General features: G+C 42.8%; 1 protein-coding gene across 9 annotated transcripts in view; it reads right to left on the reverse strand.

Annotated features, from left to right (window-relative positions):
* The window catches only part of LOC122402021 (forkhead box protein P1), a 353183-nt gene that overhangs the window by 9853 nt on the left and 317013 nt on the right, over positions 1–26317 (reverse strand). For 4 of the 9 annotated variants that reach the window (XM_043404513.1, XM_043404512.1, XM_043404519.1 and 1 more), the window contains 11 exons: positions 16753–17337; positions 16435–16494; positions 13963–14212; positions 12103–12207; positions 11798–11972; positions 9550–9736; positions 6654–7002; positions 5953–6021; positions 4664–4740; positions 4351–4452; positions 57–187 (listed from right to left, as the gene is read on the reverse strand). In XM_043404513.1, coding sequence (XP_043260448.1) covers positions 57–187; positions 4351–4452; positions 4664–4740; positions 5953–6021; positions 6654–7002; positions 9550–9736; positions 11798–11972; positions 12103–12207; positions 13963–14212; positions 16435–16494; positions 16753–17337 — 2090 coding nt within the window. Of the gene's footprint in view, positions 1–56; positions 188–4205; positions 4453–4663; positions 4741–5952; positions 6022–6653; positions 7003–9549; positions 9737–11797; positions 11973–12102; positions 12208–13962; positions 14213–16434; positions 16495–16752; positions 17338–26317 lie in introns of those variants that run through there. The other 5 variants (XM_043404517.1, XM_043404516.1, XM_043404515.1 and 2 more) reach the window with 4 other exon arrangements.

Here is a 26317-nt window from a genome sequence, read left to right on the forward strand (position 1 = left end):
CGCGGTTGTAATTTTGTTTTGATTGTCGGTGGGACGAGGGGGGCGGGGCAACGTACCCGGTCGTGCTGCAAGCGCGTTGAGGACGTCTCTTGTAAAACTCCACTTCGTCCACCGTCCATACGGCGCCTTTCACGTTTTCGACTCGCATGAAACATTTGTGGAGAGACAGGTTGTGTCGCACTGCGTTCTATACAAAATAATACACAGACTAAATAAGCAACGCAAAAAACGAACGAAGCCAACTCAATCGCGAGGCCGGCTGTCGATCGGGGCACGGGTTCGATGGCGTGTTTTACAGGCGGTGTCGTCCCCGACATCCGATACACGACGATCGTGATGATGATGATGATGATAATGATGGTCCGATACGCACACGCCGTAACAGGCGCGGGCGGTGGATGATCCGTTTCTCTCGAGGAGCCGTCGAGAGCATGGACAAGGTTCACAGGGGATGCAACCGATTCGATTTTGTATTTTTTTTTTGTATTCCGTTTCCCCTTTCCTCCCCGTTTAGACAAGCTCTGTATATCGTGTGTTTTGTGGAAGGAGATATGTCTTTGTCGGGGAGCCGCCACCCCCTGTTCGCGCGAGACACGCGAGCTCCTTTTCTATCGTCGAGGTGACGGCCCCCGCGACTGTTTCTGAAACCTACTCGACGAGTCGGTCAGAGAGGAACAAGAAAGCTGAACGACCCGACGCAGCTGATGAAGAATAAAATTAGTACGTCGTGCGAGAGCAGAAAGGATACCCGGCGATGGTCGCGCAATGACAAGGCCGTAAGAGGACATAACGAACCAAAACGATTAATCGAAAGATACACGGTATGTGGCATTCCTTTATCGTTAATGCACAGCTAGTCATCTAAGTCTAGGGGCAACGACAACAATTATACATGCCGCAGGGCCGTACAAAATTCCAAAAGAAGGAGAAGTAAAATATATAAATAAAAAAAAAAAAAAATAAAAACAGAAATCAGAAAAAAATTCAACGACGACGTTGCTCGATGGCCGCCATTCCCCGTCCGCCCCCAACCAGTAACCGTGGATCGCCGTGTGACGGAGCCTTGTGGTCGTTCTTGGTCGCACGGTAGTCGAACCTGTATGTTTTTTTTTTTTCTGCATTGAAAATTTTCTTAGATACACATAACCATGCGAGGCGAAGCGTCATGGCAAACGTCGATTACTTCCACGCTCACTCGCACACACGCAGAACACACGCGCGCGCGCACTCTTGCCAACAAGCGGATCGTCGAGGATCGCATTGCGACTCGATCATGGTCGAAGCGCAAACTAACTAACGAGCAAAACGTATCGTACTTCGTCGAGCCTCGTACAAGCTTCGTTTTAGTGAAACATACGCCGTAGATCGTTTGTGAAATAAAATTTGCAAAATGCAAGCTCTTAGATGCTAGCTGACGGGTGGACGCCGCGACGCGAACGACCGTTCTACGATGGCGTCGGACTCGAAACGTGGAAAAATAGTTTGCTAGTAACGAAGTGGTTCTTTGTGTAAAAAGTAAATCAAAAACGTGCAATAAAAATTTTCCACTGGAAGCTTCATTTTCGAGAAAATCAATTTTTAAGTTCCTTGAGTATGTACAATTGATGAAGGTTTATGGAATGATGTTTTGGATAATTGTTACCGTTTATAGATAATTAAGTTTGTTTCAATTTTATCAGAGTACGAAATACAATTGAATAATAATTTTATCAACTTTTGAAGATATACAGGGTGTTCGGCCATCCTTGGGAAAAATTGTAATGGGTGATTCTAGAGGCCAAAATAGGACGAAAATCAAGAATACAAATTTTTTAATGGAGGCTTCGTTAAAAAATTATTAACGTTTAAAGTTTCGCCCGTACTGAATTTTTTTCTCGAAAATGTGCAGGATTTCGGAAGAATGACTATTTACTAAAAATGATTGTAATTAACCCCCATAACCGAAAATAATTTTTCCAGAATGATTTGAAATTTTTTTTTTGTCGAAAAATTTAGGCACCTACACCCTTAAAAATTCGTTCTTCATTTTTAATAAATTTGTTTGACGTCCTACAGGAAAGTTGTCTAATACTTTTTTGCGGGTATCCATGGTCTTTACTTCAGAAAAAAGTTTCATTGAAATACATTCACTACTGTAGAAGTTATGGCTGTTTGAATATTGGACCATGTTTATGGGGTTTTTCTCATTTTTCGAGGTCAAGGATCAACTTTTCGAATATTTTTGGACTTTCTACATATTCTACACTAGAATACGCGTCGTTTGCCTTTTTAAACATTAAAATCCTCCAATCCGTTCAGAAGTTATGATATTTTAAACATATGCATGAAATTTCAGTGAAACCTATCAATGTATGGTCAGACATTATATTTTCGGTAAGGAATTTTTTTCTTGAAAGTGGATAGGATTTCGGGGGTATGTCTATTGACCAAAATTGATTGTAATTGACCCCTGCATCCAAAAATAATTTTTTCAGAAAGATTTGAAATTTTTTAATTTAATTTTTTAATAACTTTTCAACGAAGCCTGAGTCAAGAAATTGATATTCTTGATTTTAGTCTTATTTTGGCCTCTATAATCTCCCATTAAAAATTTTCTCAGGGTTGGCTGAACACCCTGTATAAACAATCACAAGAATGATCTAAAAAGTGTCGTTTGGCAAATTGAGCCATAGTTTTAACGTTCGAGCGATGAATTTATAGAATAAATTTTTTCAAAAGTGAAGCTTCGCATGGCAAAATTTTATTCCAAGTTTTCGATCCGGATTTCGCACGAAGAATCGTCTCTTTTTTTTATTGTACCACTGTTTCCGTTGTACCCTGCATAGTCTGGGGATTCTCCTACTATGCCGTTTTGATTATGCTGCTCTGACTTTCGTTGGTTCATGCAAATCTGCAGGCGCACGCTCCTAACCTCTCAAACAAAAGAGCAAGCTGGCATGGCGTAAAAGTAGAAGCGGTGCCTGGTATGATTCGCAGTTGGCCAAATGGCCTTGAGCACTCAGTTCATTTCGTTCCGACTATATCTTTATAAACCTTTTCTTTCCGTATTTTTTGGTTACAGCGACGATTGAAATGCATTTGAAAGGAGTATGACAGAAAATAATCAAAATCCGGGTGCCCCTGACATCTAAAACATTCATAAATTATAGTTCCATAATCTCTAAAACACTGTAAAAACACAATTTACGCTGCATGGTAGCATGGGAAATTTTTTAAAAGAATCGATGAAAAAGATTCTTAAGAAGCAAAAATTCCTTTACTTGCAGGAACTTCCCAAAAATGATTTTACGGAGAAACGATAATGAAACATAGAAATCAAAATTTTCCACGTTAAACAAATTCTATTTTGCCATTTCTTCGAATAAATACATTGTTACAAATGCTTTCAAATTCATACAAACATAAATATCGACTATTGGATATAAAATAGCTGAAAATTTTTAGTGTTTTCGCAATATCTTAAAGCCTACAGAGCTATAATCGATCAACGTTTTAGCGTCCAATCGATTCACAGAATTTGACCATTTCTCTTCCCCCTTTAAAGTAATTTTAAACACAATGCACGTCGATTGTTCTACGTTTAAAGCCCGATTCCGTCCGAAACGCGTACGTTCGAGTCCTGACTTCCTCCCAGGAAGAAACGATATAACACAGTTCGTTTGACACGTGAATAGAATGGACGGCAGTCGTGATGGATACTCCACGAATGAATCGTAATGCGGCGTAATAGTCCACACGTTACCGGTGCTTCCCCGTTTAATCGGGAAAGCAACAAAATAATCGTTACCAGCTCGTCCGCTAGGCGGCACCACTCAGCTTGTTAATTCAAATTAATACGTAAGATTATCTGTGATTCTTGAAAGCTCATCCTTTCTAGTTAAACGCATTCGGCTTAATCTGCTCGTAAATGCAAATTGCAACGACCAGTCGTTCCGTCTTTGTGACTTGCAATCAAACGTTGCGTAACTTCGTGCCACGGTGAGTTCATCCATTTAGAGGAGAATTATTTCCAGGGCTTCCTGGACGCGCGTTAACGCGACAAAATTTTCGGCCCGACGTTTCGCCGTGGCCGTGGATCCGCGCGTCGTCTTCTCGTCCGCCGTAAATTATTCACGCTTCTCTCGACTCGGAAGCGTCGTTCTCTCGCGTCGTGTGAATCGTTCGACGAACCGTTAATTCGAAAAGGATTCTCTAGCTGCCAAAAAATGGTGTCCGCTGCGCGATCGCAAAGCGATTGCAAAAAAGCTGTTTCTCTCAGAGCGAACTTTCAAAATCTCGCGATCGTCGCGATCTCGCGATCTCCTGGAACGCTGAAACGCTAATAAATTACTGTAATCAAGATTGATATACCTTCCACGTTGCCGCGTTGCGCCGGAAGTAGCAGAACGTGTTCTGGAACCAATTGTAGATCTCGTTCAGCGTCAGCTGCTTCTCCGGCGACTCGATGATCGACTGCGGAACAGAAAAGAAACGAGTATGCAACCTGGTGATCGTTTCGACGCGGACTTCCTGCACGACGAGGAAGATCATTAATCCTCACCGGTGTATTCCGCTTGGTAAATTAAATTGATCGAAAAGTCACGTTATTTGTTGGACGATTCATTCGCGGACCGAGTAATTCAGAGCGCGGAATGAACGGTCGCGTATCGAACGGATCACTCACCTGTCGGATTAACGATGCATACGTGAATGGCGGTCTGACGTCGGCGTTCTTGTAAAATTCCCTATTTCGTTGAATCTCTGAAATGTCAACAAGCCACGTTTGTTCTATTCTCCGAAAAAGAAATAGTGCGGCGGCGAGTATTGGCTCGCGATACTCTTACTCTGTCGAGGGGTAAGTATATCGGGTACCATCTCTTTGTGCGCGTGGATGTCTGTTTTGGTGGGTTTCACGACAAACAAGCAAACATTCTAGAGGCGTGACATGAGTTAAGCCCTTCGGGAGTCACTTCAGGATCGGCGATGCATAGAGTTTCGTTAAGTTATTGGAACGTGACCTGGAACTTTTTCATCCGTGAACAGTGAACGCGGGTGAACGAAAAAATTGTTTATCGCATGCTCGGTTGGGAGAGGGGGAAAAACAGATACACAGATCCGGACACTATGCGAGCGACATCCTTAAAAACTAGGGGAAAAAGGTAAGCAGAAAGCGATTTGGGGACGTCGGGACGAGTTCATCCCTCGTTACGTGGCGATCGCGAACGACAGAAGAAAGGTTAACTTCGCGAGGATGAAGGGAGGGTATCAGAGTGAGAAAGGTAAAGTACTCCAGCATGCAAGGGTGCACCCTTTAAGAAAATCCTTAAAGCCACCAAAGGAGCGTGGAAAGAAGGTTGACAGTACCTTGTTGGACGTCAAGGCCAGCACGCTCCAGCATGTAGGGCAGCCCTACACGGTGGGGAGGGCGGGCAGCACAAGAAATAAGGAAACAACAGAAGCATCGGTAAGAAAGAGGTTCGAACAAACATACGTTTAAAATTCATCATTTCTACGGTATTTCTTTTTTTGTTTTTTTTTTTTTTTGTTCTTTTTAGTCGTTCTTCTCTTTTTCGTTAATTTCGTTGTACCTTTTGCTCTCTACCTAGGTTTATTTTTGTCCTACGCCGCCAACAAGGTGTCGAACACTGTAGCTTACGTGACATTTTCGCTACCGTGAATAAATCCGTGCGTGTGGTAGAGTTTACGATAGGAAAAAAGGCACGAGATCCAGAGAGGACCGTAAAGAGCATTTGCTACAGGATTTTCTTTTGTCGTCGGGGCGCAGCTGACGAAGACGAGCCGTGAAATGCCGGTTTTCGTTTCGTCGATCGCAGAGCATAAATTCACCATAACGTATCGGTGAAATTATGTTATCGCTTGCGCAATATCGTGAATTTTTCTTTGTATTTGACAAGCAACGCGGCATTTCGCGGATCGCGCGTCTCCCCGACTGAATTTTGGTTTAATCGTTACCTTCGTTAATATCTATTCCAGATCTATCGACGGCTACTCTGCGCCTTACAGTGCCCTCGTCATACAGTCCTACGAATAGTATTCAATTTCTGAATTCACATAGTCTTTCGTTTCACCTCTCTCGAGACGATTTTAACCCATTTTTACTCTCGTCTCGTATTCAGTACAAAACGTTCGAAATAACAGTTATAGAAAAGAATTACTCGAAAGATAAAGTCAGAAGATATCAATTTTGTTCGCTGACCATTATCGAAACAGTGTAACAACTTTCATAATTCGTTCTCAGCCTTAATTAACCCCTTGACGTACGATTTAATTTCAAATAATTTTTCAAACGTGTACTATTTAATTTTGTTCAAATTCGTACAAGAAATGTTGATTTTAATAGATAAGACTCGATGACGAGCAAGTAGTCTCAAGAACAAGAGTCAGACGCGTCATTGTATGGCAAGGGGCTAAACGTTCACCGATCTATCTATGAAAGCATGCACATCGTTCACGAGGCGAACTATTACTAACAAACTGTTACTTCGAACCGTGTTTCCCTTAGTGCAGGTAAAACGGAAGAGCTTTGGCGCGAAATTTGAAACCAAAGATCGTCGAGTATATTTCGTAATGCCTGACAAACCCTGAACGAACCGTGGTCAGAAATAAACGGAAGAAGGTATTTCTCGCGATGGAAAGAAATGGTAAAGGCTTACCTCCTGCCAACGAAAGCGCGGACTTGTCGCTGATGCGCCGCCTGATGGGCCCAGCCATGCTGGGCATTGTCGGCATGGTGGGGATGCTGCCCGGCATGTTCGGCAGCGGGGGCATCCCGGACATGTTCGACATGTTGGGAATTGGCGGCATGGGGGCGCCACCGGCCGAGGAGGGCAACTGTCCGCCCACCGGCGACCTCACCGCGGACACCAACGCGGACATCGAGACCGGGGACACCTGGGAGACGCCGAAATTCGGGGGTGGCTGGCTCATCAGGGCGGTGGAGAGATTCAACTTTGGTATACTCGAGCCCGTCTGCAAGAAGCAATGCGGTGTTCGGAGAAACACCTTCGCCATTATTTGCACGATTGCGGAATCTTCGACTTGTTTTATTGGCAAGCTTCGACCAGCCAGCTAACAACCCTTAACGCTCAATTATTTACAGTCCAGAGTGATACAATATTTTTTAAACAAGTTTAGACTATACTGATGATGCTACACTAATAATCATAATAATAGAAATAAAAAAACTGAAGATTATAACAAAAGAAGAAATAAGACTGAGGATGATGCACTTTTGCAAAAATGATGGAAGATTATACTAATGGTGCTACAGTAATACTAATAATAGAAACCACAAAATTAAAAATTATAAGAAAAGAAGATACAAGAAATAAGACCATGGATATCATTCAAGAACTGAAGAATAAGTTAAATGATTGCAACAACTGTGAATATTATCCTTGTTCATTCATTCAACGTACAACAAATAGTATTGAAAGAAGGTAATGCATATGTTTTAGTATAACGTATCATTGCTTTCAAAATGGACGTTTTCATGAGCGTTAAGGGGTTATGGGGGTACAGCACCCAGACCTGAGGTAATTAATTTAGTAGTATAACAGCTGATGACATTATATAAATCTGCAATTTTGAAAGTTACGGTAATAAATCTTGCACGACAATAAAGGTGAGATTTTATTTAACTTGAGCTGTGAAAATCTCGTTGTACTATTTAGCAATTACCTCGGGAAACAAACTTTAAGGTCGCCTGTTTTTATAAACCGTCTTGGGTGATGTACCCCCTCAAATTTTTCATTATTTTTTAGATAAGAATTTGACTTTTGACCCTTTGCGCACGGGACAAATAATCTACAGGTAATTACCTGCATTTTCAAGTGTTTTGGAAAGGGAATAAAGAAGTATAACACAACCATAGCTTCAAATGTTATTAAACGTAGCATAATCTATACTACCAAAGACACTTCACCATTCTACACTGTAAATAATTTAAAAACATTCCGAAACGATGCACGTTCCAAAACACATTCTAAATGTTTCGTAACGTAAATCATGCCGCGTTTAACGACATTTTCGAGGCACACTGTTACTGTCAAATTGTATAATTTATTACATGTTACTGGCATACGAAATGTTTGCGGTTTAAATATTTCCGCAGCTAATAGCACATTACGAGAAAACGATGTTTATAATAAAACAGAGAGAAAAATCAACGCGAAAGAAACGTTCACGAAAACAGTATACATTAGAAATGAATAATCTTCCACGGTGGAACTCGAAATTAGGTAACACTGTTGTATAAAATTACACGTTTTCAAAGCATCGACTGTCGATTATAATCTTTGGATCAAATAATATCGATGTTCCACCCTCCCAATAAAATTTCCCATAATTTTTCCGCGTTTTCGGATCAGTTGCAAACCGGTGAAATTTTTATTAATGAGTATAATAAGTTACGTTTAAATATTCATACGGCGCGCATCGGATATCGCAGTGAAACGGTCTCAATATCAGAGATGATCCTTCGCGGCGAGGACCCCTCCCCATTCGCGTTAAAATAATTAAGTCGGCCAGGGAGGACGACCGACGTCGCGCGGAGGGCTAATGCGATATTGGTATTCTCCGACTGCTGGACTTGTTAGAGGTTTTAATTAAGGCGATATAAAATCAACGAGAACCCGATGAATTATTAATGCAAACTTTATGTATAAATTAGCGAGTCTACTCGACGGCGCGTTAAAACTGAAACTGGCGTTGTTGTTAGCCACGTTGAAACTCGTAAAATTTCCTCCGCCCCCTTCTCCCCCGCCCCCTGGGTCGCGTCGTGGAAATCTGGCTTTACGACTCTCTCGGTCGTGCTCGTACCAGAAGAGTTTACATCGCGACACGATCGTACGGATCGTTTTTCCGGGGACTCTGGCACCCCTCTGCCGCGGAAACATTCGACGAGAGACCGCCAAGTATCCGCTGTACGATTATTGCACCCATATATCTCGCCTGCACGACGCGTGACATACTGTTTTCCGCGAATAACTTCCGATCGAGCAATTTCTGACGGCTCCCATAACGCTGGGAGCATATCTACTCTGAGAACGACCGAATTAGTTCGGTTTAATTTTATCGATCTCGAATCCCTGCAGCGAGAAACTTGTTAATTCTTTTTTGATTTCAGAGGCACCTTGTTCTTAGTCACGATGGTCTGAAGAGCAACGATTCTTGGCCAGAAGTCGAGCTTCTGAAAATGTTCCTTTTAAATGATCATTGTGACTCTATCTCAGCTACCGATAGAAAGTTCTATCGTAGAAACGATACGAATTGCCTTTCAGACCACTCTGTTTCACGAAGTTTCTGACTTCAAACTTGACATCAGCGATTTTGGAAACCCTTAATTATCAAGTTTCAGAAAGAAATGACCAGTTTGTTTAGGTAGAATAGGAGTTCAAAGGCGAAAACACTGAAAATGTGTGGTCCTGAGATTAGAGTAGCCATTTATAACAGTGGTATCTTTAAATGCTGGCCACCGAGTGTCCCGTCAGAAAGGGTCGCGAGTAGGCAAATCAGGTCCTGTCTCTAATCGTAGTGTCGAAAACTCACCGACGACTCGGACGACTTTGGTGGTTCCGGGGACGCCATTTGTTTCGCCACGTGCAGGTGGTGCATCATGGCGGTTAGCCGGTCCCGTTCCTTTTGCAATTGAATCTCCAGCTGGGAGACCACTTGCATCTGAACTCGTGCCTGCGCCGTCGATCTATCGTCCAGCGTGTGCTCCGTGTTCAAGTGCCTGCAACATCATTTCGTGTTCCACCGGCACTTAATACCACAGTACACTATCCGCGAGAAGATTTAGTTTACAGGCATCAAACGTAATCAAATGGTGTCAAACAGTACCCCTTTGGCTCCTGTGACGTATCAACTGATATCTCGGTAACACACTATTCGCGAGAAAATATAGTTTATAGGCATCAAACGTTATCAAACGGTATCAAACAGTACAAAGGGTCTCAATTTCCAAGCGCAAACACAGTCGTTTGATGTTTATTTGAACGAGTAGGCGTTAAATTGAAGTTTAAGTCGCCTTAAATGCATTTAGTATTATTTCCAATGCAGATGGAATGTTTGAAAGAGTTTGACGATCACTAATTCGACGAAAGGACGCTTGCAACATTTGGAACATTTCTTATAACCGACACAACAAATAATAAATATCTTTTCAATAAATTATATGAACTTTTTTTATTCATTTAACCTCAGTAATGTGTAGCCATAAGTTTGATCCCATCCTGTTTGACAAATATTCGAATTCAGAAAAATGCACTTAAAATCCTTTTATAAGAATCTGTAACGCATGGATTTCAGATTTCTTGCTTCCGTCCGTTCCGGAGACGCAAACGGAATTACGTTGGGCCCCTTTGGGGTGGCGTTTATCGCCGGAATCAAAGCTACACGATATTACGGGCGAAGCGTTTGTCACCCAAACCGTGGACCACCGAAAGAATCGAGGGGGGGTGCCAACAAGATTCCGTATTTAAGAATTTCCGTAATCCTTCTTCGTTGCCGGGACGGAGCTGCTCGTTGTATCGCCAGGGGTGAAAGAGGGTGAAGAAAGCACGGAGGGAGGGCTGGTTAAGACCAAGAATGCGGGAATGTCTACGGGGCCGAAGGAAGAAGGGGCCACGGGGAAGGGGATTAGGACCGTGAGGCATAACGATGCGGTCGAATGTCGTGAATATTAATGAGACAAAGGTAATTAGCGTTTTCCTTTTTTTTTTCCGTTCCTTTTTTAAGTAACGGCTTGTTTGAGGGAGTTTGCGGCGACTGTCTGCGTGATTACTAAGGGACGAGCAAACGGGGGTTTGAGGGGGGGGACGAAGCTTTGGCAGGTTTGAAACCGATGGCGAAGGTGCCGGATGTCAATGCGATACGCTGACTTCGGCGATTTTTCTACGCTTCTTTTCCCCCCCCGTCCCCTTTCTCAACCCCCCGGTGCCTTTCTAACTCATTCCACGGGAACGAAATTGCCGACTTTATTCTTCCCGTTTCTACTCTTTCCACCGTTCCAAGGATCCCGACCGTGCACGACGGATTTACCTACATTCCGGTTGCACATCCGAGAACCCGAGCCACCGGGATCAGATTAAAAGTGCACCGTGACTATGATTTAATCGCGCCGCCCTGTCAAACCTCCGAGGCTCGGGCTCTTCGACGCAGATTATTAAAACAATTAAATATATTATCCTGCAAAATACCATTTTGATTGCCAGGATCACTTATTTTCATTAAAATTCTTATTTTTAAATTCTCGAAGCTATTTAAATTTTAATGGAGATACTTTTTGACTTTTCGACATCCACTTGGAAAGGGTGGACAAAATTCCGAGGACCGTTTCGGAAATGCATAAACATATTTAAAGGGAATCTACACAATAAAGGGAATTAAAAACGTTGGATTATTCCAACTTCGCGAAAAAAGGTTTTGGAATAATTTTCCCCGAGATCGTTTTAAAAGTTGAATGCCCTCCATTTTTAGGTTAGAAGGTTCGTTTGCAGTAGGAAGCGAGCAAGATCGTCAAGCTAGATTTAGTCCAAGAAATATTTCAAACTCGCAAATCGGCTTCCAAAAGTTTAAAAAATTCAAACATTACATTCCCGTTCGCAACCAAGCAGTTTAATACAATTTAAAATCTGTTTTTGTTACGATCTAAAACTGTCCAGCGTTCAGAATTGTTTTAAAATAAAAAAAAATCCGCGAGAGGGTTGATTCCAAAATGGCGGTCGAATGAATATTTCAGCGAGCAACCTCGAGACGCAAGTTTAGGAACACGGTCGAAACAAAATGGACTCACTTAAGGAATGCTTGATAGTCTTCACAAATAACTTCACAGCCCGGCCACTTGCAGACCCCATGGCCGTAGAGAGGGTGAGCCTTGTCGTTCGAGGAAACGTCCAACGGTTTCTCGTCCAGCGGCGTGGTGCCGTTCATCTCCGACCGCCGACTCGACACTGTCGAATTCAGAAGTCCTGCGATAGTCCGGAAACGTGCGTCGTATTTGCAACGTAATGTGAAAATAAAAATAGAGCGCGGGAAAGAGAACGAAAGTATAAACGTGAACGTAGAGGGGGATTCGACCGATGGAGAAATTCTCTTTACCGTTCAGTCCGGACCCGGATTTCGGAACGTTGGAGTTCTGGTGGGATTCCGGGACGTCTGGCGTCTCTGACTTCCATATCGGCAGACCCTCCCCCGGTTGCAGACCTGTTCACCATTTTAGTCATTAGTTTCAGTTCAGAATGTACAACAAAGTTAACACATTAGCGACGAGAAACGAGTGTTCTGTTTTTCTAGTAATTTCTCCAATAACACAGGAAAAAAGATTCTATTAGCCACATATAACTTCTGGAAATTTCAATGAAATATACAAAAATAGTTATCATGTTTTTAGTATGCAGATGTTGAAGGAATATCATTAAAATCACCTGTGTGGAAAACTTTTAATAAAAATGCCCCGTCGTTAATGTGTTAACAGGCACGATTTATTACTATGTACAGTTTCAATTGTTATAACTAGACTGTGGATGTTTATGCGTTTAATTCTCAAAAAACTACAGAATACACTTAATATACAAAAATATGAACAATTATATTTAGGAGACAACTCCTTACGAAGCTCCCATTTCATTAATTCCGCAATCTAGTTATAAGATATAAGATAACGTATCGATAAATACATTTTGTGGATTTTTAGTAATATGTATTATATTGTTACGAAAGGGATTATTTACAGTCGATATCTTTGATGATTTAAAATTAGTATAAAGACACCTTCGGTGGAGGATTAAAAGAGAAAACGGGTGACGAAGAGGGGGTGGAGGATCAAACGGTGGGAAACGATGGGCAAGTTTGTTTCACGCGTGAATTTTTGAATTCAAAGTACTCGAGGCGTGAGTCCCTGCTGCTTTTGCAGCCCCGTCCTATTATTCCGCCCCTGCCTCCGCAACCCCGTGCACGCGCGTCAGAAAGAAAAACATCGTCGGAACGAGATCCGACGCAACCGAAACACTTCTACGTGGAAAGTTTCGCCCAGGGTGAAGTGGAAAATGAGAAAGTGGCAGGGTGGAGATCGCTCGAGAAGAAAGGGGGATGGGGGTGCACGAGAATGGGGACGACGGTTAGGGGTGCCGACTTGTTGTTTAAATCAGGGGGTCGCCCCCAACATCAACTTACCTTGGGAATTACGCGCGCGCGCGCGCACCTCTATTGACCATAGCACGTGTAATAATATAACATATTTCGTGTTGGAATAAATTCTTCGTTTATGAAATTCTATTCTAACTAAATCTGAGAAACTGGTAATAAATTCTAAATGTGCAATTTTTGTACTATTGAGGTCGATTTTATTGTCCCGGAAGCATAGTTTCAAATTTTCTTAAGTCGTTCAGAGAAAATTATGCTAAAGAATGTTGAAAGATGCTAAAAATTCGCTTACAAAATTAATGAAATTAAACAGTGGAAAATGCTATTTTGAAGTGTTGCAATTACAGTTTTTGTTAAATTGCATTAATTTCTTCTCGATTTTCGAAGTTGATAGGGATTTAGAAAACAATACAAATTCAGTAATAGATACGAAGGAATTGATTTTTAGATTGGTGCATTATACTATTTTTATATGCAAAAAGAACATAGACAAATTAAAGATTGACCATACCAGAATACTATAGCATCTGCAAAATGTCAAATTTAAAAAAATGAAGCCGATAAACAGTTTTCAAACCCTGCTGCAACCATCTAGACATTAATAGACAAAAATTTCACCGATGAAGAAGATCCAGACTTCCATCGAATATAAAATTTAAATGCTTAAAAAACTGCTATTTATGGTATTCTTAGACGTTGATAAAAATGTATTCCAGCAGATGGTAATTAGTCTACTTGATACAAATTTGTATTTTAGAAGTAAATAGATTTAATTTTACTTCGTAAAAACAAACCGGTCGAAAACGAAAGAAGTACCTGAAGAAGGATTGTGACCCTGAAGTCCCAGACCCTGTTGGATGAGATACTGGCTCTGCCTGATCTGCAGTTGTTGTATCAAACGTTGCTGCTGGAGTACCAGTTGCTGAAGGGGGGCGGAGGCCTTCTTCTTGTCGGCCGTTTGCAACAGATGCGTCTGCTGAATCACGTTCAGCTGCAATTGTTCCTGTAGCTGCTGTATCGCCTGCTCCAGCTTCTTCATGCCTAGCTCCGCGAACTGTTGTTGATGCTGCGCAAAATCGGTCGAACCGAACCGACCGGTCAAAGAAAGGAAAAGAGAAACAAACGACGAGACGCCTCCCGCCCTAATGCCCGACAGCCATTCGTCCGGAAGACAAACATCTCTCGGTCTCGAGCAAATTAGAACATCGGGGAAAAGAAAGAAAGTTCCAGAGTAACGTAGAGACGGAGGGAGGTGAGACAGTTGCATCTTGGCGCTGGCGAATAAATCGCAGACACAGATAATTCGCTGGAAAGGCGGGAAGAAGACAGAGGGCAGTTGATGGGGTATCCCGAAGACAAACAACGAGATACAACGGCCGATGGCGACGCTTAATTGCTTACCTCATCCTCGGAGGAACCCCCTTGCCGCCCTCCTCGTCCCGTTTTCTCCGAGCCTCGAGGATATTTTAAAACAAACTCCGAGATAGACGCCCTTTATCATATCGCGCTACGAACGAGAGTCGCTCGAGTAATGAGCCCCGAACCGACGCTAATAACAATTTCACGCGAATCGAGGCCTTTTGGGGCCCTGAGCCGAGAAACGGGGCCTCTTTGATAAGAAAATTGGATGACTGTCGAGATATTTAAAAGGGTTCATCAAAAATTAAAATTACTCGAGTAATAATTATTCTTTGTATGTCAGGAGGAATTTAAATTTCCCGCTTTGTAATTTCGAATAGTTCAGATTTGGCCTCGTCTGATTTTAATATAAAATCGTGATATATTTTAGTTACAGAATTACAAAAATCTTGTAACGATTTTACAAGGGACAGCATCGAGATTCAAAAAGTGATTAAATTCATTGGAAAAATTGAAAATAATTTTTCTGTTAGTATTTATGAACGTTTGTTTTGTTATCTGAGAAAACTGGGCCCCTTGAGGAATGGGGCCAGTAGAGTCTTCTAGCCTTCTTGATCGGTTCCTGGCGAAGGATATGTTCTTCGATAGAGGCTCGAGGACAATGGCGTTTCTTCCATGGAAGAATGATAGATTCTCAGTAATTGAGATCATCTTTCGCGCGAGCTCGCAACAATCTCCTCGAGCGGACTGTTCAAATTTGCAGAGCAAAGGAGGCCTGGTCAGGCCATGCCGCTAAATAAATATTTGATGCCTCTATCGAAGCCATCGAGCCTGTGTGCGTAGCGACAATACGTATTTGCGTGAAAATGTCCTTTGTGCTGTTTACGGGTTAAAGTATGCGCGCGGGGAACTTGAACTTTCTGAAAATGTTAGTCTACGGAGGTCTACGGTTGCCCTCGAACGAAGGGCACGGATCTAGAAGAAGTCGAGAAACAAATTTGAGGCTTCGAGGATCCCAGAATCCCACCCTTAGAAATTATGAACAGAGATAGAAATGCTGAAACATTGTATATTACCCCTCTTCGTATTTGTTACTAAATTTCTTTTGGTTTATTTTACATTTAATCAAGATATGAAATTGATGTTTGAATATTTTTGGTACAGATTGTACATTGTAATCGAAGTCGTATCGAAGCTGCAGCCCTGTTTATTCGACTCGAGCAACCCTCTTTGCGCAGCATCGAAATTCCCAGTCCGCTGAACGAATACACGGATTCTCAGGGACTTGGAAAGATCAGTATCGTTTCAGGAAAATTTCTCAATAACGAAACAATTTCACCTTATGAAACTCTACGTGACTCTAGAATATTTCTGATGTCTGATTTAATTTTGTCATTTAGAAATATCAATCAGAAATGGTTGTACATTTGTGTTTGTTATGACTTAGCTTCAATTTATATCCGATATAGAGAAGTCAAATATAATGTGAGCCACAGAGGGTTGCGAAACGATTTAAATAATTGTCGAAAATCGTTATATGTAGAATGTGAAAAGAACGTAGAAGGTGAAAAAGTATCCCTCGGTTCCTGTTATCGTAGAAGAGGTGTTCCAGTGTTTGCACAGTTGCGCCAAAGAATGAGAAAGGGAAGCAGAAAAATGTACCCCGACAAACAGACGCTTTTTATAATTAAAATTATCAATGGTCAACGGAGGGTGATAAAAGGCGGTCTGTTTGCCCGGCGGAGTATCTGAAAGATGTTTAACTATGCCAAGATGCAATGCTTACTCGATAAAAAGGACAAACTTCGCTAATGTACTTTGAAGGACCGGGCACAATAAACGCGGAAGATAGAGCAACGAAACCCGAGATTCCTCCACCCACGTTGCTGGAACTTTCACAATGAGATTCGAAAGAATTGAAATACTCACGTCTTTTAGGGACGAAAAGTAACCGAATCGGTCCTGGTTCGACGCATGTTCCAAGGAGTCCTGTAACAATAGAAAGTAATCGAAGTTGATCGATGCTTCGTGGATTGGAATCGGATAGATACACAATTTCCTATTATATTCTGTTCCAAAATGAACTACGTATACCAATACGTAGCATTAAATAAAATAAAAATAAAATAATTTTCAGGTCTGCTTTGCGCGTCTGCCATTTGCCTCGACATCTGTCCCAGCAATGGCGGGTGAAAATGGCCGCCAGCAAAAGTATAAACACAAAAGGTCGAGCAACAGAGACGTTACCTGATGGTGCTGTTGTTGTTGTTGCTGCAAGTATAGCGTGTGTTGCTGCATGAATGATTGCAGTTGCGTGGGGCTGAGTATGTGCTGTTGCAGTAGCTGTTGCATCTGATGGATGCCGCTCGCCGGGCTGAGCATCATCTGCGAGGGATTCTGAGAGGGTGGTGCCCCTGGCGGTCCTCCGGGAGGAGGACCCTGCGAAGGATTCGGCGGCGAACCCCTCTGAGGGGCCTGTGGGCTCTGATGGGGACTCGGTTGGGGACCAGGCGCCCCGGAACTGGGCTGTTGCGATTGCTGCGTGATGATAGGCTGCTTTTGCTGGGTCATGGGTGCTGTTGTCACTGCGTGCCCAGCGGGACTGAGCTTTCCATTGCTCTGGTACTCGATCGTGAGGTCCTGTTGTTGCTGCTGCTGCTGTTGTTGCTGTTGCTGGTCGACAGCGCCGCCGCAGATCTCGTTGTTCCTGTTGCTCTCACGACCGCGGACCGACAACCGATCTCGTTCCCGATTCTCGCGCTCCCTCGACGGAGGAACGCTGTCGCGTGGTTGCTGTTGCTGCTGCTTCAGGGCTGCAAACAGCGAAGTAGCCTGCAATACGAAAATGGAGATCGAGAGCTCGATCAAAGTCGGTTGCGAGCTGTTGCGTGGTCGTGTGTGCGTGTGGGTCTTCAGGATTTATTATCGCGATAACTCATGCATCGTTCTTTTGCTAGGGGTTGGGGCTGACTTGCACAAAGGCGTTATTATTAGGTCGTCATTTAAATAAATTCATTTTTGACGTTTTCTGATGTAGAATTAAATCGTAATTTAATGTTGAAAAAAGGGGTGAAGGGTTCGTGGAATCGATTCGGATCCGAAATTACCAGCCGCCATTCGGCGGGAGATAAAGGAGTCTCTGTTTTGGCGACACCGTAGCTGCTTGTACAAAGTCGAAACGCGAGATAACAAGGGTGCAAGGGAAGAAGAGAACGAAAAGAGGGAAGAAGGAGCCCCGGGCGGAATATTCATGATATAAATGCCGTGTAATGTGCTCGCGTTAAACTTCCAGCGTATTTTGAGCAATATTGATCTTATCTAATGGTATTCGAGCCCGAGACAACGCGGTATCCTCCGTCGTCGTTCGCCGGATGGAAACCACGCCGATCCGACGACCGAGGAAAACTCACTGTTGTCTGAATGACGTCGACTTCGAGTCTCCTCCTTCGTTGTTTACGCAGCGGGATTTGTTTTATTAAGTTCTATCATCAAGTAGATTGCGGAGTGTAAAGGCGGAACCGAGTAACTCGTTCTTCCGCACTCCGCGGGATCTTCCAGATGGAACAACTTTCCCAAACTATCGAAAGCGTCCCTTATCCTTCGAGACATCCATCGATTTTATTGTATCGCGACCAAATATCTGTCTCGGTTTCTTCAATCCTTACGGACCCTTCGCCTCATTCAAACGGAACATTTAAATTTCTCATGGACAGTTCTTTTAAATGGAACAGAGTATTTCAATTTTTTACAGGTCTCCATGAAACTGTTACAGTTATTCTAGTAAGTGGACTCTCAATTTCAACTAAATTATTCTACTTAATGTTGATTTTTACCAAATTGGTAAATGGAAACACCCTTTCCTTCAAAGCATTTAGAAAATAATGAACTAATGGAGGATTACATAAATTTCCAAATAATTACATTGACATACATTAAACAATTATTAGTTTAAATTTGCAGTCTGACTACTCCACTTAAGGGTTAAGTTGTGTTTTGTTTCTGCTTTCTTCAACCCCTACAATTTTAATGGACAGTTCCTTATAGGATCATCATAGATAGCTGCTTTTAGACCCATTTAAAGGGGGGGAGAATATTTAAATTTTTCATAGTTCTTCCCAGAACTACCATAGGTTTAATTTTCATAGATAATTTTCTGGATGGCTAAATTATTAATTTACTCCTTTTGAAATTGTATTCTACTCTTAGAATAGCACATTGGGTAATTCTGAACACATAAAAGAATTCTATAAAAAGTTCCAGTTTAACAATACATATATGAATGTTTAAAAAAAATGATCGAGAACCTTTTTATTTGCAATTACGTCCAAGTTTAGTAAGCAAAATCGGTGTCTTGCGGGCGTCTTGTTTGCGAGTCGCTGGAGACCTGTTCTCGATTCTGCGAAACGATCAACGACCGCCGTGTCGTAGCTGTTTAGAATGCTCGTTTCGAAACGGCGTTTCCGCGGTGACAATTCCGACGAAACGAACGGGACGCGCGGTGAATCTTCAAAAAACCGCGTCCAGCGATCGAAGGTCGCACGCTGGACCCGCTCGTTTCGTCAGAGATAAATTTAAAACGCGTCCTTTTCCCCCGTCCCTGTCCCGCACGCTCGCGGAAACTCCGTGGACCGCGCGATTGTTCCTCCGGAGCGTGAAAACCGCGCGCCTCTCTGCGAATCTTATGCTAATCTTATTTACGTACGATTACGTATGTTTATAACATGCAAAGAAAGTGCCCCGAGAGGCGAGTGTTATCGGTGTTTAGTCAGGAGCAGCGGCGTTTCGTCTCCGAAGTTCGAAACGGAAAAGGGAAAAAAAACGCCCCGTGGAAAAACACGGGAAAACCCGCTCGCCGTGTTTTCCGAACGACCAAAGTCGCTAAATATACGGGACCTTGTAAAAAATTTCGAAAATATCTTTGTTTTACTGCCTGGACGAAATCACTGTTGACGTCAATAATACGAATCTTTCTGGTCACTTATAAGCTTTGGTTTACGATGGTTCCTCTTAATTTAACTCATTGCACTCCACTGGCGTTGCTATGGCGATATACATATTAGCTAGATGCAAGTTTCATTTGTGATAACACAAATAGAATTTAGGAAATATATGAAGAAAATTTAAATTATACATTTTTGTGGAGAAAAGAATATTTTTTTTGGTTTTAAAAGTCACATACAACTGCATCGATATTTCTAGGTATTAATGTTGATAAAGATTCTCCGAGTGCAAAGGGTTCATATTTATTTTCTTTTCTATCGTTCTTGACGAGTAATCGAATCTTTTACTAATTCAGTCCATTTGTCAGGATCAGCGCTTTTGGATTTACGTCCTGTAAAATGTCTGAAAAGCGTGAACTCCGTACCAAAATTTTCGTCCAACCGCGGACGGAGGAGGTTTCTTATATTCGAAAGAAGCTCCCGGAGGATCGTCTTGGAAAAATACAATAAGGAAACGTCACCGAAGGCACGAGCCCAGCGACAGGGGCCATTTACTCAGCGAAATTAATGGAAAGCAACGATCGGAGGTTTTAATCCACTTTAGCCAGACGCACCAGCCCACGGCTAGATCGCGATCCTTTAATTCGCTAATTAATACCGAGGTCCGCGTCGACTTTATCCCGCCGCGGTCTCCGTGTCTTCCGTTTCAACGGAAGAAACGAAGAATCTTGAACGTCCAAAGCCGCCGTGCCGGCCGAAAGGGGTGGAAAATCGCGAAACGTCGAGAGCGGTTCTGTTCCCCGTCGGTGGTGTGGGGCGGGGGGTGTAACCGACGATGAAGCTCGACGTGTGTACACGACCGGGGCCAAAGGAAAAAAATATAAGGGTACGGAAGAATGAAAGTATAAGAGCCGACGTTGAAGGGCCATCGACTACAGATAAGAGGGACTCCTAAGACTCTTTTAAGAAAAGGTTAAATAAAGGTCGGGGAGCCGCGCTTGTTGTTGGCTGTTCAGATTCCTTCGACCCCTTTTCTCCCCACCCCCCGGTTTCACGTAACGCCACTTATTTGAATCCCGAAGGCTCCTTCGAGTTCAGCCCCCGTGTCTACGTTCGTCGTCGTCGTCGTCGTCGTCGCACCGAGCCTTCATATCTTTTATATATTAGAATTTTCACCAACCTCCCCCCTCCTCCATCCCGCGAGGCTATCTCTCTCTGTTTACTGTTTGGATTTATTCCAACCCCCCCTCCCTGACCCCACCCTGTTTCTCGACAGACATGCACCTCTTCGACCCCCTCCCTCCCCCTCTGAAACTACTGTATATGAGTTCCTCTCCTCGGTTTTCGTCTTTATACTTTCGGTTTCCACGCTCGAGAGCCACGGGTTTTCCACCCTCGATCCTCCAGCCTCGTCTTCCGCTTCGTCGGCCTGTTAGGCTTCCCGTTGCTCCAAGTCACCCACCGTGGCCAGATTTCCATGCATTCGGTTTCGAATTTTTAGAACGAATTGAGAATACGTCAAGTTTGCTTCAAAATTCATTGAAAAAGCAATTATAAAATAAATAAATTGTATTTTCAGTTGGTTTTCCAGTGAGATTTATTATTTTCTGCTGTTGGGAATAGGTAATTCGACCTGTCGAAACACACCCCTTCAAATTATTCGAGAAATTCGATAATATTAAATCCATAAGGGGGTGGCCTTCTTTGTGATTTTTTTTTTAGTGGTACGTGGGCTGTTATGTACTGAGATTTTGCGGATATATTTAATTATCTTATAAGCATGTACAGTATTTTTTTTATAAAAAAATATTAAGAATTGTGGGAGTTATAACTTCTTATTTAAGGGCTCTTTCTGACTTTCGTGATTCCAGCCGATCCGCTAATCTGAAACCGAGGGGGTCGAAGTATCTTCATTAGGAAAGGTGTAGATATAGCAGGAACTATGGAGAAGTCAAAATCTCGATAAATAAAGGAATAGGGGTATTTCAAGTATCGAATTTCTATTTCTTAACCTTTCTTTTGGTTTTAGCGTATTAGAAAAAATAATAAACTAAATATTTTTTAAATCACTAGTTCCAGCAATAAAGGCGTGACTGCTGAATATTCTCTCCAAATTTAAAGTCAATCGATCTGCTAGATCTTAAAATACCATAGAAGCCAATCTTTTTTTAAACAAGAAGTTATAACTCTCACAATTTTTAATATTTTCTTATAAAAAAAATACATGTATATACTTATAAGATGAATAAATATATCTGCAAAATCTCAGCACAAAACAGCCTAGCTACCATTAAAAAAAAAATCACAAAAAAGGTCGAATAAATGACAGTCTAGACAGTAATATCCCCTTAACAGTCTCATCTAACGCCAGCAGTTAAAATTCATAGAACAAACATAGGAGAAAGTCTCGAACATCTCGAGAACCATTGGCTAAACACCGACTGGCATTAGGGTTGTTAATTTGAGCGGAGGGCTAGATTAGCGTGAAAAATAATTATCCCGACGCGGAGAAAGTGATGTACCGCGTTCGGGATGTCGATGAATTCGATTGTTCGGCCGAAATCGACGGTATATCGTTAAATTTTAAACTCGTTACGTACGCGGTGTCTCGAATGTTTATTTAGCGTCGTTTTATACACGCGAACGATGCAACGAAGCCACGACACGTCATCGCGGACACTTCGGAACGAGACCAGCGAGCGGAACAGGGGGATGGAGAGAAAAAAGAGAGACAGAAAAATTCCCCCGGGGGTAAAAATTCGGTGATCTGTCCACTGTCGATTCGTTTATTCCACAAATCTGAATCGGATTTACCTTCTAGCTTTTTCCTCGCATTCCATATTGAACGTCCCTTTCGGATCTGTTAGCCGTGATATTTTCATAGCCTCGATACCGCCATGCCGGAAATATTCTATTATGCGTGTATTGATTAAAATTCTCGCTCGAATCCTCTCTGTGTGTGTCTGAGAGCGCGTACCTCGATGTTCGATTGATTTTTAACATCGTAATACACCGGACGCGGCCGAATTCCTTGCCGTCGACACGACGTTTTAATCAGTCAAACGCGTACGAGTATAAAAAAAAAAAAGAGCCAATGCATATATACATTTTTCGGTTCATTTTCTCGTGATAAGTGGAAATATTCAACAACCGAATGATATTCGAGTGATTGGGGACGCCTGGAATGCTCGAAGCACGGTGACGTGCAAGTAATTCCAGTAATGATTCTTAAAATGCTATGGACTTGGCACGTTCATCTTTCGAAATTTAACACTAGCAGATATACACAATTAATTTAGACAGAATTTAATGCATCTGATGATACACATTCATTATGTATTATTATTAAATTATTGAATAATTTAACGTGGTAAATAGCATATTTTTAAGAATATCTTCCTTAAGTTGGCCTAATCACTTTTCACAAAGCATCGTGGTTCACACTTCCACGGTTCCAAGATCCCCCCAGTTGGGAAGGATAGAAGTGTTCAATTTACGAATCACGCCTAAGGTTCATTTTAAGAATCATTATTATAGTCTTATCTCCACTGTCCAAATTTATTTTCCTCGACTCTGAAAATGACCTACCAGTAATTGATCTTAAACGATAATTATTAATTCCTCGACTCCGGAATAAAATGTACCATTATAAAGTCAGATACCGAGACATTCGTGATTAAATTTTTACCAATATTGAAAATACAGTAAATTCTACATAAACTTGGCAATATTTAATATTCTTGCAGAGATTTAAACTGTAGCAATAACGTATATTAATAGTAATCGAATCCAAGTGAAACTGGGGCACGCCAGAAACCTGTGTACACCGGAAGTTGACCCAAATTTCCCAACAACGATGCAAAGTTTCTGACCACAGACATTGTCAAAATGTTCGCGAGATCCCGCGTTAGGTTTGCAAAAAGTGCAAACGGAGCATCGTCGGGGATACAAAACAAGGGTTTTCCGCGTCCCCGCTCGTTTCGTATTCATGTTGAGGGCCAATCAGAGTCGCGTCTCTTCACACCCGCCTCCTGTTGACGTTTGTCATAATATTTTAATATTAAATCGCGTTACGGGCAGCCATGCGTTCGCATAATCAGACGTTACGCCCTGGTCGACGTTTATACACGCGGCTGTAAGTCTCTCGGCGAGAATGGTCGCGACGCGCGAGCACCCTTTAAACAGAGAAAGACGGGGAGACAGACGCGACAAGGAGTACTCGTCGCCCCCTCGCCCGTTCCGCGCGAAATGTGGAATACAAATTACTCCGAAAAGTCCCCCTTTCCAGCCCCCGTTTTCCGCCACTCGTCGACACACGGTCGCTATGAATACGGGAATAATTTGGAATTAGGGAAACTACGCGTCTCTTTCGACGCTGATGAGCGGCTGCAAGACGCCTCGAGGTCGATTCTTCGTCCACTATCGACGACAGCTACCCACGAAGTTCGAACGCGTCTGATAACTTAGAACGAAGGGGGATGAAAGGAACACAGAGCACAACTGATCAGAATAATCAATTTTTTAGGGGGGGTTAATTGAAAGTACAATGTTTCGAGTTCTGGGAGTAATAGTGATATCAACGTGTTATTTAGCGATCTAGATCCCCCATTTTGGCTTCTATTCTCTTTGTGTATCATTGATCTAGAATTTTGTTCGTTGTTGGGCTCGATGCAGACGATTTTTCCAATTAGAAACGATGAACATAATCGAGAAGTACATAATTTTTGTTGTTGTATAAATTCATGTATTTTAGAGTATGGAAGATTATAACAATTGCTATAATATTGCAGTGTTCCGAATTAGAAACGTATACCATACGGCAACTGGCCCTATAAGAACAGTTAGTGGAACGTTGGTCGCTGGAAGATCGAAGAAAGTAACGAACGAAGATAAATTTAATCGCGTTTCGTCGAAAAGACTCAGGTTCCCGAAAATTTCGAAGGATCCCGCGAGAGCAAGGGGGAGCAAAATTGCCCGTGGAGCGTAACAGACCATAAATTCCGGGACAGTCCGTGGAGGTCCCGGGATCGTCCAGCGACTTGACGTCGCGTTCGAAAAGGATCCTGCAATATTGAGAGGAATTAACGATTCCGGGAACGTCTGCACTGTGCCGGACGAGCCGGTCCGGCGACTAGGAAGAGTACCATGGAAAAGAGAAAAGGGTGACGCAGGCCGCGGGTGGGGTGGCCGGTTAGGTTTCCTGGGACGACTCGCTAGCCAGCTGGGATATTTGGAAAATGGCTAGAACCAAGCGGACGGAATGTCTCTGGGCTCCATCGTTAACGGGCTGTGTACATTATAGATGGTCCCGTGATTGGTTCGTCAGCCTCTCAAAAACTCCAACTCCCGTCGTCGTCGTCCTTCTCTTTTCGCTCGGTGTTGTTACCTGCTCGTGTCCGTTTCGCAGGTTCATTTTAGCTCGCCGGGGCTTGGACCGACCCCCAACCACCTTTCACCCACGACTCTCTCTCCTTCTCTGTCCCTCGCGTTGACGATTGACAATGTACAGGGGCAGCCTTTCATGGGTATCAATTAGTAGGGGTCCTCGATGCCGATGCCCGCACGATCTCAGCTTTCGTTTGCGTCGTTTTCGATCCACGGCGCGTCGATTGGAGCCCGATCATGCAAAGAACCCACCCCCATCGACCAATTTTTTATCGTCTTCTAGTCGACAAATCCCACCCACTCTCCACCGCTATCTCGAATCACTTTTTCGGTCCTATTCCAGGAAGGAATGTGTTTCTTCTATAAAATAATAGTTTCGGTAAACGATCCTCAGGCCTTTGTAACTTGATCTCCTTTCAACCATTTTTCAACTACGATTAATACAATCTGGATGACCAGTATCTTTCCTGAGTCATTTCTTTTCTCTTTGTTTTATTATTGGTCTTGTTACATAGTTGAGTGTATAAGAAAAATAGAGGGGACATTTTAGAAAGAGAAGGAAACAGTATATAAATAGTTACGAAGATAGGGTTACCTTCTAACGTAATGAGAAGTCAAACTGTGACGACAGTTCCTGCGCTCTCGCCAACAGAGAGCTACACTCGACCTTTCTTTCTCACATGTACTCCACCGACTATTAAATATGCCCAAATGGCAGGCGTCAACAGACTAAACTGATGCTAAACTGCTTTGCAACAGAGATTATAAGAATCGTGACCAACTCTTGTGACGCACTGATAGGAACTGAAACTCAATCACGATCGTCATTTGCTGTTCGCGAGTCTGGCTCGCGATATTTATGTTTGGGCCAAAATTTTTGTCAGGAGTCAGACATGTTAAAGTACGAAAAAGGGTTAAGGTCCCGCTATGGTTGTTTTAGTGTCATACTCTTAAGAAAAAATCTTTCTGACACGTTTTCTCGTTCACCCCTTTGTGTAACTATAATTGCATGGATCTTTTAGGGGTTGAGATTGCACCTAGTTGGCATTCGATCGTATCTGAATTGCACCGGCAGAATGGCGTTCGAAAAGCGCGAGGAATCCCAAGGATCGCGACAAAGGGCCCGGTTCGAGGCTCTCTCGCGAAAGAATGAAACACCGGGAAGCGGTACCGAAGGGAGGAAACAAAGATCGGCCGGCATTATGCAAGGTAAACGTTGCCAGAAGTATAGCCCTTTCCCGTAGGTATCCCGGTGCTGTCTGTATGTACAAGAATTAACGCATAGAGGTGGGAGTGTCGCAGCTGGGTAGGCGAGATACAGAAGGTCGGTGGGTGTCCAGAGAGCCACAGCACGGAGAAAGGGCACCGCCGTAGAAAGGGGAGAAGAACAGGGACGGAAAATTGGGGAGAGGATCGACGGAGGGTGAGAACGAGGAACGGATAACAGAGGAACCCCGGAATAGAGGGTGCATCGAAGAGAGTAATTT

This window comes from Colletes gigas, unplaced genomic scaffold, assembly GCF_013123115.1.
Source record: "Colletes gigas isolate AHSC1104 unplaced genomic scaffold, ASM1312311v1 Colletes_gigas_Sc00031, whole genome shotgun sequence".
In the NCBI taxonomy this organism is placed as follows: Eukaryota; Metazoa; Arthropoda; class Insecta; order Hymenoptera; family Colletidae; genus Colletes; species Colletes gigas.